The sequence below is a fragment of the Orcinus orca genome, chromosome 10, assembly GCF_937001465.1.
Source record: "Orcinus orca chromosome 10, mOrcOrc1.1, whole genome shotgun sequence".
In the NCBI taxonomy this organism is placed as follows: Eukaryota; Metazoa; Chordata; class Mammalia; order Artiodactyla; family Delphinidae; genus Orcinus; species Orcinus orca.
Window position 1 is genome coordinate 11,469,807 of NC_064568.1, and position 12,515 is coordinate 11,482,321.

At 49.8% G+C, this 12,515-nt stretch overlaps 1 protein-coding gene across 11 annotated transcripts in view; it reads right to left on the minus strand.

The window, feature by feature from the left end:
- ITPR1 (inositol 1,4,5-trisphosphate receptor type 1) overlaps window positions 1-12,515 on the minus strand; it is a 320,128-nt gene that overhangs the window by 52,689 nt on the left and 254,924 nt on the right. For all 11 annotated transcript variants that reach the window (XM_049693591.1, XM_033437203.2, XM_033437207.2 and 8 more), the window contains 6 exons: window positions 11,369-11,569; window positions 9,750-9,860; window positions 7,432-7,527; window positions 4,775-4,897; window positions 3,695-3,799; window positions 577-769 (listed from right to left, as the gene is read on the minus strand). In XM_049693591.1, the coding sequence (XP_049549548.1) occupies window positions 577-769; window positions 3,695-3,799; window positions 4,775-4,897; window positions 7,432-7,527; window positions 9,750-9,860; window positions 11,369-11,569 (829 nt within the window). The remainder of the gene's footprint in view (window positions 1-576; window positions 770-3,694; window positions 3,800-4,774; window positions 4,898-7,431; window positions 7,528-9,749; window positions 9,861-11,368; window positions 11,570-12,515) is intronic.

Consider the following 12,515-nt stretch of genomic DNA (forward strand, 5'->3'; position numbering starts at 1 on the left):
GCCCTATAAAAGTATTTTAGATGAGTAATTGCAGCCCGCCTGGCTGGGCTCCACCACGGGACTCGCTGGTGACCAATGACGCATCTCAAGCGGTAAATGATTCCACTGCCTATAAAATGACACTAGGGTCTAAAATCCGAGCTACCCCATAAAAGGGGGAAGAGCGGCATCTTCCGAGCAGGTGGGCTAGTAAATGAGCAGTCAGGTGGGCTGTCTCCTGCTCAAATGCACCATCCTGTGAGCGCCGGGCCCGCCCGTTCTCCGCCCGTTCTCCGCTCCTTTTATTTTCTACATCAAGATACCAAGAAAGGGCATGCCAAGTTCTCCCTGGAGCTCTGCAAGCGGATCAGATCAAAGGCGGCAGGAAGCCCCTTCAGGGGAGGCGCCTCCCTAAGGCTGGAGCACACTTATCAGCTCCAAAGGCGCCCAGTCTTCTCGGTGCCCAGAGGGGGACAGAATCCTAAATCGCACCAGCTCTGCTCCTACTTGGAGGTCCACATACCCACCATCAAGCCCTGCTGTGTGAGACCCCAGAACCGCGTGTCTCTGTAGCTTCTGGAGGCGTTGCTGACCTACCTCGCAGCTTCTTTTGCCAATTCATCTCATTGAAGAGGTCCTCGGATCGCAGGAAGAAATCGTTGATCTTGCTGCCTTGTTCATCCCGCTCTGTAGTGTAGTATATTCGTAGCTTTGACTCGTTGGTCAGGAATTCACATATACTGGGCACGGGGAAAACAATCTGTTCCATGGTTCGGTCTAATCTGACGATCTAGGGGGAAAAAATGGATGAGGTTCAGTACTCATCAGCTTCAAAAACCAACACACAACTAAGGACCTCTGCACTGGCAACGGGCTCAGTATTGAAGATGCAGCACAACACAGACTTGATCTAGACTTCTGGGATTTTGTAGCTCCCAGACTGGGCTGTATCTCTTAGATCTGTAAGAAAACAGTTTTGGTAAGTCTGTTAAAGTATTTTTCTAACCTCAGACCCATTATTTTGACTAGTGACTAAGTTTTATCTGGAACAATTTAAAGCGTGTTTTGTGTACATATTCAGATGAGGCTCTGGGCTGGGGATATCCAGTAGGACTTTCTGTAATGATGGAACGGTTATGTGTCTGTGTGCCTGCCCTGTCCTAAAGGAGAGTCACGAGTCACACGTGGCCATTGAGAACTAGCACGTGTGGCTAGTACAACCAAGGGTCTGAGTTTAATACTTAATTTTAGTGTAAATAGCCAAACATGGCCAGTGGCGAGCCTACTGCAGTGCTAGGCTGTGGTGCAAACCTCACCTAATAGCCTTCCTCAGATTGCAAAGTTGCGTTATTTTTCCTACATAGGAACTCTACGAGGGGATCACTGGTTTATGCAGTTGCAGTGACCTCCTACCTCTGACTTGTCATGGCCTCTAACATGTGCGACGCATGAATCAATAGGCCCATTTAACACTGGTATAGTAGAACTCACTGTTCTTTAAACTAGCTTTGTTGGGTCCCGGGGTGGACACCTCACAGATTTTCCCCGGGCCCTTCCTAGATGGGCTCAATCCCCAGAGAGAGTTGTCTGGTCGAGATTGTTCAAATTGTTCAACACTGCCTTGTCACAGTCCTGGGGGGCAGAGATTTCCAAAGGGGTACGGGCTGCAGTACCATAGGGGCATGGCCTCCCTTTATCCTTCCTCCCCAGAGGCTGGACAAGTCAGGTGAGGCCCAGGGCCCACGCCCTCTACAAGAAGATCAGGTTCTCTCTCTCCCAACACTGTTCCCAACGCAGCAAGAGAGGTGACTCAGGTCAAGCTGTAGTGGGAAACTCTCAGAAACGAGACAGGTTCCCACAGCCCTGCCTCCATAAATTCTGGGAGACGTCATCTTGAGACCAACGGCTTGCAAAGTGAGTTGGAGATCAGGTTATGGAAGCTTCCTTATCATACTAATTGTGGTTCATAAGCCAACCTCATTTAACTGGAATTGTAGTGCGGGGGTTGGTAACACGGGTGCACACACGGTCTGAAGTCTCCCACTGTCCAGAGCCGCCCTGCTTCACGCCGTCAAGTGGGCTCTGGATCAGCCCCCCCTTACACGGCAGGAACATGATCTCAGAAGCGTGTCTGGGCTCAGGAGGCAACGGAGGAGGACACAGGAGGCCTCGTGGCAAGAACTGATTCCCAGACTCCAGGGCTACCCGGCCCGAGTGACCAGAGTGAACGCACAAGGGTCTGCAAGAGCCCCAGGGAGTGACGGCGCTATCCGCCTTGCATAGGTAATTCCCTGGGAGGCTGCAAGGTACGGGCAGCTGCCCAGGAAGAGGGTTTAAGAGCTCGGGACACCCTGCCTGGCCATTTCTCTCTATCCTTTAAGATTGATCCATGCCTCTTTATTTCAGTACACTTACAGTTGGGAATCAGAACTCAGCCCTTCTGCCACCTCTAACAGGGTGGATGACCTTGTTCACACCTCTTAATCTGATCAAGCATCCGTCTGCTCCCCGGTGAGCCAAGGAGCTCGAGATGATCTCCAAGGCTCCTTCTCCTCTGACGTTCCACACCGCAAACACCTGAAGCTCATCTTCTAAGGGCTCCAGAGAACAAACTTCCAGTCATCAACAATAAATCAAGAAGATGAGCTTACACACACCGTCACGATCAACTCATCAGTGAAATGACACATTTTACTAGGACAGCCCAGAGACCCGAGACAGCGGGTGAGAATACACTCTTACAAGACTCCATCCTGAACATTTCACACGGCCCAAAGGAGTCTGTGAGCCCTTCAGAATCTTTGCCCCGACACTGATGCTGAATCTGTGCATTTCCTCATTAGCCAAACAAGACAGACACACCATCACTTACTGCCCACAGCCTGCACCCATAGGTCTGTACGCTCTCGACTGTCAGGAGACAAGGCAGGTGACATAAAAAGCACCCATAGGCTCGGGGGTCAGCGCCAGACTTGGGTGAAAATTCCAGCCCTGACAGTGATAACTGGACAGATGACACAACCGCTCTGAGTCCTATTTCAGAGTTCTCCCAGCTGCGAAATGGAGAGGATTCTGTTTCTTGTGTGTGTTTTCTCTAAGGCGGATCTGGTCGTATCACTCCTCGGTGTACAACTCCCCAATGATTCCACACTGCTCTGAGGGTCAAGTCCAGACTTCTTCTGAGGACGGCGGACACGGTCCTGCAGGCTCTGGGCCCACCCGTCTTCCCTCTCTGATCGTGGGCTGCTCTCCCTCTAGCTCCCTACATCCTACCTCCTCACCTTCACCTCCCACCTCAGGGCCTCCCCGTGTCTGCCAAGCTCTTGCCTCCCAGCTCTGCCTGTTCATTCCCATCCTTCTGAAGGTCTGTGCTTCGATACTAATCTTCAGAGCAGGCCTCTCTGACCACCACAGCCCACAGCAGGTCCCTCCGAGGGACCGTCTCGTGATGCCTCGTTTGTCCTCACGGCCCTGTCAGAACGCATGGCGCGTCTCCTTGCGTGGACTCACCTGCCTTCTCGCCAGGCCTTACGCAGGCCTTGGGACCGGCTTGGCCACCACTGGCCGTTAGCACTGAGTGCAGGCCCTGGTGCACGGCAGCTTCCCACAACCTGTTTACCGTTCTGACCAATGACGGCGTGCCAGCCCCAGCCCAGGGCACCAACACCGGAGGCCCTCGACGCAGGCCCGGGCCCCGAGTTTACCCTGCCTTTACCTCTATCTGGGCCGTGTGCTTGGCGTAAAACTCCAGCGCTTCGTCTCCCTCCACCTGGCCACCAGGTTTCAGCATGCTCTGAAGTTCCTTGTTGTGCCGAGCCAACTAGAACACAAATACAGAAAACAGGGGAGTCACGTCTCTTTGCCACAGGAGCACACAGCTCCTTTCCAGCTCTGGGTATAAAAGACGCATAGTAACGAGCAGCAAGCTGGGGGGCGAAAGGGGCGAGGGCACCTCTCCTCCCCATCAAGGGTGTGCTGCACGGCAACTATTCTGGGCTCCGGCAGAGCAGCGTGGAAAGCGCATGCCAACTCGAGGTCCCGCTGTGCCCCGATTCCTTTAGCCAGGCGGGAGGGAGATGGGGTTTATCCATCCAGCCCCACGGAGCCTGCATTCGGAATGTCCCGAGACCCCTCAGGGGCTAAATGCCAGGAATGGAGGAGAGAAGGGGCAGGGATCTATTGACCTCCGGCCCAATCCCATCACTGTTTTCTACCAAACTCCTCTACCTAAGAGAGGTGAAAGGGACAGGAAATGCCAGCCTGCAGCAGAGTTCCCGGCTGCCCACACACATCAGCCTCCAGAAAGAGGAAGTGTCTGCAAAAGCCCAGCCACTTGGGAAGACAGTTACGAAACAGGGCCTCTTGGTGCCAGGGTAGGAAGTATTACTACATCCCCCAAAATGCAAACAGAAAGAAGTCATCATGACAAGTTCCCGAAGATTGCCAAGTGCGATCGGTCAGGCAGCTGAGGTTTATTTCTTTAGATGGTTAAGACAGACTCATCAATATTTATGAAAAGACTAAGACTCCTTTCAACCGTCTTGAGACACAGTCATGAGCTATCCAAGTGTCACTGCTCAGCGCGAATGCTTTTCAGAAACGTGGGGTTTCCAAGGACATGACCCTACGGGAATGGGCAATGGAAGCAGCCTGGACCTCGGCGCATTTGGTCAGGTGGCTGGCAGTACCCGTTACCACGAACCCAAACAAGCTCAGGCTAAAACCTTAAAGGAAAAGTAAGTTTAAGGGCAGCATGGAGTCCTGCCCAGCAGGTGGGCGTGGGGAGGGGTGGCACCTGATGAGCTAAGATGTAGATGTTGTGTCCCACGTTCCTGGGGGAAGCAGCTCCGTCCTCGCCATTCTCTCCATCCTCGAATTCCACTTCGCCTTGCATGTAGGCTTTCTTGATCACTTCCACCTGCAAGAAGGGCCAGGGAACAGAGTTCCTGCTTCAAGGAAGGCCCACGTAGGACCAGCAATAACAGCACACGTACATCAGTCTCCCCTCCCGGGCAGACACTGCTCATCAGCCTCAGTACGCTCGGCCAGCAGGCGTGGACACAGCCTCAGAATCCTTCTCAATGTGATCGCAGGCAGTCACCACCAATCAGCCTTCAATGAAATGAGAGGGGAACCCATTCACTCTCGCTAGGCCGCGAGACATTCTGTGGCTGGTCCACGCCCTTCTCCTTTAGAACGGGACAATGGCTAAAACAAAAACCCAAAAAGCCTCCAAACAATGACACGATACAAACAAAGGCTAGAAGCCACGTTTTCCCTTTCTCTCCATTTCATTCTGCCAACTCTCCCCATCCCCTACCTTTGCCATTTCAGGAAAAACTAAAAAGGAAAGCATTTGCCTTTAGGAATAGCTGATGAAACTATTTTCTGACTCCAAATGTTTCCCTGTCTCCCACAGCCTACTCCATGTGAAGAAAATACCACTAACGGGCGACATCTACCAGCACTTTCTATGTGCCAAGCACTGTGCTCAGTATCTTCATTCTTTCAGAAACTTTACTGCTCATAAACATTTTATGAGATGTCAAAGATTCCTCCTGATTATGGATGAGGAAGCAGACGCAGAGGGGAAGGAGGCGTGCTGAAATTCGCACGGCTAGTGAGCTGAGCTTTGCCCCTGACTGTCTCACGCCGAGAGCACGCTTCCCAGAGCGTTCCAGTGCCGGCCTTCCTGCTCCCAGCCACTGGCCTCAGCTCCCCAGGAACACGGCTGGCTCTGCCCACTTCTCAGTCCCTCCCTGGTGCCCAGCACGACGCCCTGGACGAAGCGGGGTCTGGCCAGTATTTATCAAATGAACCTATCATTCAAGATTTAATCATTCAATGATTAAGAACACAATGCTTTCAACCCTTAAGTGGTACTAAAAATTAATCATTTTCTTTGATGACTCAGAAGGCATTTCCGCCTCCTGCATCGCCTCGAGGCCATTACTCTGAATTATTTCTCATTATCCAAGACCAAGCACGGCAGAGGGACGCACATTTCTGTACTGACATCAGGTCAGGCCCTAGAAATAATTCTGGAGACAAGACCCTCGCTCTCTCAGCTTGTCTTCCCTTCGCTTCTCTAAAACCAAACTGAACAGACAACGTGTTGCACGGGACGTGGGAGCCTGAATGCACACAGATATGCGTGTACACACACACGCGTGCACACACAAATGCACACACGTGTTACGGACACGTGAGCATCTGCACTATGCGCATGCTCAGAACCGTGTTTGCTCCAGGAAGCCTTGGATTCTTCTCCGAGATTCGGGAATGACGCTAGTCAACCACAAGGGGGCGACCCGGGAGTCAGTGGCACCTACAGCCCGGGGTGCTGCCAGGTCCCCCACCCAAGACGGGGCGTGCTCTGGATTGATGGGAACCGGAGCGGGGTCTCTGCTAAGTCATCCTGTCCCTACTCAGGAGCGACAGATCCCAGCCTCCCCCAACCCGAGTTACATAAGCCATTATGTAAACTCGGAGAGGACTTCCATCTCAGGCTGAGAACTCACTCCTGACCTCAGAGATCAAAGAGCTGGGCTCGCTGTGAACTTTATTTAAAGGAACACATAAAGGGACTTCAGCCTGGCCCCAAGTGCACACTGGGTCACCGGGGGGCAGGAAAGTTTTACTGCCCTCATTTAGGTCTGTCAGTTACAGTTCATCTGCGTGGGAAAAAGTCCAAATAGAGAGTTCCGTCCTCAGCTCGGTTCAGCATCTCTGAGAGCTGCTGTCTCACAGTTTGCAGCACAGACTCCCAGCCTGGAAGTCACAGCCAATTGTGAATATCACCCCCCAAATATAAACAAGATTGTGTTTTCTTTTTTAAAAAACCCAAAACATCAGCACCCCCCAAAACACCCTTCTGTTGCCCAGACTACGGGCACCAAGGAGAAACGTGAATTCTTGAGCCCTGGAAGAAGACGCGGCACAAAGCGGCAGCGAATGAAGAATTAAGAGGAGACCGTGCATTCTCGAAGGGTTTACCGTGTGTGCGGGCACTGTGCGCAGGGCCCGGTGGGAATCATCTGTCTTGTCTCCAAAGCAACCCTCTGGACCAGCTGATACCATCATCTCCCTTTTAGGGAAGACGGAAGTGCAGCTCAGAGAGTCCAAGGGCCTCCCAAGGTGACCCAGCAAAGGGCAGAGCGACGGACGTGAATTCCAGTCCGCCGGCCTCCCAGACCTGTCCCGGTGCCACCTCCCCCAAGGGAAATAGGCCAGGGAGGCTTCCATGCGTGTTTGCGCTGAAGGCAGAGGACACTTACTCCACGCAGGGCTCACTTCCCTGCCCTAGGCAGGGGCCCGAATCAAATGTTCCCTCGGCACTTCTGATCGCCGGCATCGTAAAGAAAGCTCGAGGAGGCAGATGCCCTGCTCTGCCACCAGTGAAGCTCTGATGCTAGGCTGTGCCGCGGCCAGAGGCTCAGCCGTGCGACTCACCAGCTCCTTGGGCCTCATGTTATAGAGTATCCTCTCGGCATTTTCACTGTCGTGCCTGCTCTCCATGATGGCCAGGAGCAACTTGGATGCATTGTTCTAATTGGAGACACAAAGGGAGGAAGAAATGAAGAGGAGCTACTGGGGGCAGCTGGCCTGAAACATGGGTGACCAGCTGCCGCGTCCTGGCTACAGACACCCTGCCCCACGGCAGGGCATGCGTCAAGAGCATCACCAGATGGAGAATGTGTCACCTGGCACCCCAAAAACATGTCCGCAGAAACTGACTGGGGTCAAAGAGGCACCTCTTGGTTTGGGCCCAGTTTCCCCCTTAGGTCACTTGGTCCAAGTCCTAGCGGACATTTAAACATGGGTTCTGTGGGTACACTGGGACCCTCATGATGACAGTGGTCAGGAAGCACCTGGTACACAGACCCACGACGCCTCCGGGGGAGTGGGGAGTGGTTATAAATGCTGTGATTCAGACTTGCAGGTCAGAGAAGACAGGCAATTCAGTAATTCCCCCGCCCTGTCCTAAAACAGTGCTATCAGCTCTCACGACCCCTACTGTTATCATGAGATACAGCGACGCCAGTTAACAAAAGTGACCCAACGGAGCACCATACTCATACCAAACCATAATTTCCCATTACATTCAAAGTTTTCGTGTGCCCACACCCTGTACTTCTTGACTTGAGCTCATTTTAGGCCCCGGGCCTATGATAATCCGTATGCTTCTTCGTGTATAGGACTCGAAAGTTGTTTTGGTGAGAGGGGGCAGTATTTTTTTTTTCTCCCCAAGCACAGATCACAGCCATTCCATCGGGTTGCTGTGCTATCAAAAGGTGGCTTTTCACAGGGCAGGAATTTCTATAATCACCTTCAGGTTACCGGATTAGTGGTTCAAAAAGCCACTGAAATGCTGATGAGGAATGCATGAAATTCTCCGTTTATTTCAGGCTCTCATCATATATATTCTGATACGTGGTAGCCAGGGATGTGAGCCTGAATGATGTTCAAGTCACTTCTACAACACGATTTGTCAAAGGAGTTAAAAATAGTCCCCCCCCCAAAAAAATCCACTTAAACCATACACCCAAACCATCTATTAGTTTGGACACTCATTTTGAAATACTAAAATAAAATAAAAGTAACTGTGCAATTCCTGTGGGCTTCTGTGTTACCACCTTCCCTAATGACCCTTGTGTCCTCCGGCACCACTGAAGCCATAACTACAGATCGGCTTTTCAGCTAAACCCTGTAGGTCCAGGCTCTCCTGTGACAGTGATAAAGTGGCCCAGTGCTGCAAACAGGGGCAAGAGGCAGGGCAAACCTCAACCTGCCCCAACATGGGAACGGGTGAAAATGAAATGTGCTCAGTAAGGCTAACATTTCGAAAAATACTTTAGACACCAGGATGGAGCTGCAAGTCTGATTCTCAGGATTGAAACTTTGGACTCAGAGAATCTTTGGAAGCCCTCAGATAAGTGAGGGGCTTTTTGTTCATTTGTTTTTACTTTTTAATATTTTTTTAAAATTAATTTTCTTGGTACCCTCAAGAAATCAACATCAGAAGTAGTGGATCAGCTTCTCAAACGCCCCAGAGGCTGGCTTATAAACCCAGCAGCTTAATCACCTTGAAGTCACTGCTGCAAGGTGCTTAAGCTTCATCACCCCGTAAAACTATTTTGGTATCAGAGGGAGTCAGCACGTCAAGGGTGCTTCTCCATCAGTCATCTGTCAGCCACTGTTTGTACACGATGCAAGGAAACTCATCAGAGGCACGATTCTGGACAGTTTAACTCTCCTTATTTTAACCCAACACTTATGAACCACCCTTCTGCTAAATCAACCACAGAACAGAAAAAGGTGTTGCCGGATAATATAAAAGTTCAACGTTTTTTGGGGTCCTAGATGGTTTTTAGCTGTACTATTCTTCAACTGGCCCTACGTCCTCAATGGGGGAAAGATGAGACACCACAGAGGGAATGGAGTTTCCATTCTTTCTCCGTCTGCAGCTTTCAGAATCAAGGCTGCTAGTTCTTGGATGCGGTTCGAATTTGTTTCTCAGCTTTGAGCGATGATTTCTCATTCCATGTGACCTGTGAGTTGAAAAGCTGGTATCCTGTCCCAAGGCCTTATTTGGAAGGGAAAGACTGAAGTTCTGCCTTTTACTCAGAACTGGCAGCATGGATCATTCATTTACTTTAAAAGAACTGTGTTTAGTATTTAGTTTCATGACAGTGACCACGTCGCGTGCACAGGCAATACACAGAAGGGTTTCCAGATGCTACTGTCTTTTGCTTTCAATTCCTACTTGCCTTCAGTTCTAATACGAGGTCCATCCTCTTCTTTCCCAGAGGGTTGATGTCATTGAGGATCAGGGCCGTGATGATGTCGATGCCATTGGATTCATGGGTGGCTATGCAGTTCTGAGGAAAGAGACACATGCAGACATTACACAAACGCTGGTCACAGATCAGACGTCACAGGCCAACAGGCTCAACTGCTATTTCAGCACAATGCTCGCCAGTCCCAGTAATGTCTCTAGGGGAGAGCAGCAAATTTTCCGTGAGAAAGTGGTAAAAATAAAAGACAGATGAAAGTCTCTAGTTTCAGAATTAACAGTAAACAGTAGGAAAGTCCCCATGCACTGTGACTGATAAATTGGCCGTGTCTAATCCAAACAGTGCAGTGGGCTTTTGTTCTTAAGGGAAAATATGGTGTGTGACTGATTCCGGGTCCTGAGCGCTGTTTTCCCCTTTAGAGGTGTGTTGCATTCTCTCTACATCACTCGGTTTTTGTACTGCACACTTTTGCTTAAGGCTTAAGTTTGGAAAGCACGTTTTAATTCACGTAATATCAGAATTAATCACCTTCCCCCAGGTAAGATCCCCACTTGCAGCAGAATTCACCCCAGTATGCTCCTTTGAACAGGCCTCTGTTTGGCAGAAAAGCCATCTTGAGGTTATAAAGAAGTTCACTTAGATAAAGCCTCTCCCCCAAAGCCTGCTGTAATTTTTTAGTTGTTCCTTTTCACTTTAACTCAAACTACCCCATTGGTCCCATCAGGAAGCCTGGAGACGAAAGTGGATCTAACAAAATGCTAGCCTCGTAGTCATGGACAACTAAGAGCAGATTTTTTAATATACAGCAAGTGGTCCCTCTTGCAAGCCATTCTTCTCTTCTGAGTCAAGGTTCTGGCCTTGCTTCCCAAGTAACACAGCATGTCATACCTTTCCTGGCCACTGGGTTTACAATGGGCTATTTAAGCACTGGCCTACCCGCTCCAGCCAGGATACAGCTATAATTTGAGCTAAAAATCATACTCATTCTAGCATCAGTGCAAAACCGCACAAAATCTGCAAGACGTCAGGGATAAGCAATGACTCTACTCAAGAAACGATCGGGTTCCACTCCAAAAATATACTTCTCGAGAAGCATAAGTCAAGACTAACGGAGTCCTTCTCTCCTCTGAACGTCTGTGGTGTTAAAGTCTCAATCATACATTGTCTCATGTTATTTTCAAGTTGTCTCATACACAGCAAGGTTTTTCTCTCTAGTTAGGTTTAAACCTCCTCCCATGAAGTAGCCCCTTTTTGAGTCTTTCCTAATATTTGAAATAGAGCCCAGTCTCCTGGTCATATTCATTTAACTCCAACTTTAATATGTACCCCTAGTCAACTTCGAGTTGGGCCGTTCAAACCGAACCAAGCTGGGCACGATAACCCCGACAGCCCCTCGAGTGCCTGTGATTAGGTCACGTCCTGAAACATGACAATGCTCAGATGCTCCCTCCTCACTGCTTGGAAAAGGCCTCCAGGTCTACTGAATCCCTAGGTCCCTAGGTAGATGCTGTGCGACTTCTGAACTAGGCCCTGTCAACAATGTTTCAAAATGATGAACTTCTTTCTCCACCCCGAAATGCAAATGGATTTACCTGGTTCTCATGGCAAGGTCCTTGACAGTATTCGGTCAGACTTTCCAGGGTTTGGTTGATGAGGGCCACATTCTTTTCGTTGATATAGAGTCCGAGAAGACCAAGACCCCCGGTGGTACTTCCACAAATACAGTCCAGAAACTGTAGCGTCTCACATACCAAATTGTAGTTGGTCTTGTTATTTTGGCAACGAAGGAAGTTCTGCAATTGGGCAGTCCCCAGGTTGGGGGAACAAAGGCAAAGAGAAGAGGGAAAAGGTCACTCATTCTGCCCTTTTGATGGTATGTAATTGGTTGGGGCCTGGGATTGAGCACCAATTACGCAGAGAGATGCAGTGTTGGGTAGAAGGGTCAGCCAGCCCCCAGGACGGTCAACCGTGGACATGGTCTATGGCAATGGCTGCAAACACTGTGGCCTGTTCTCCAAGGTGCTTTTGTATGGGATGCAGGGGAGGAGAGCTCCTCTCTGACGACCCAGTTCAGACTCCAGTAGCCTTTTTAAGTTCTCATTTCTTTCTTTTCCACCCCAGCCCACCTCCCCACCCATCACATGTTAAGTTGAGAGCCTTTTGACGTTTCCAAGGACGCTAGTTAATGTTTAAAAGATGATGCTGTGGTCTGGATGCTGAATGCCCAGAACCTAACACTGAGGATAGTTCATCACAGAATGAAGTGTTACAGGCTGGGCTTAAGCCCACCTGCCATGGTGGGAACCTGGCTTATCTTGTTTGGCCACTTCCGTTATTAAAGGAAGGAACAAAAGCGAGTAAATGTGTGTGTGTGCTTGTGTGCACGTGCCCGAGTATGTATCCTCCAGGTAAACTTGCAATGCTAACAAGAGACATAACAGCAGATAATTTCTCAACAAAGTCAAGCAAGCCACATTCAACCACCTCATAACTCACAGTCTATTCTGATGCACAGGAGTTACTTTTTGTTTTCGTCATAGACTCCAGTAATCTCTTCTTAAAAAGAAGGGAAGATTAACCACAGATATTCTTTTGGGCATAGTTATAAAAGTTACACGTTTACTGTAGAAAACTGTAGAAAAGTGTATCTTTTTAAAGTAAAAAGATATCATCAAAAGATAAAACGAATGTTAACTTTTGACCTGGTAATTCCACTTGTATCACTATTCACAAAGTACG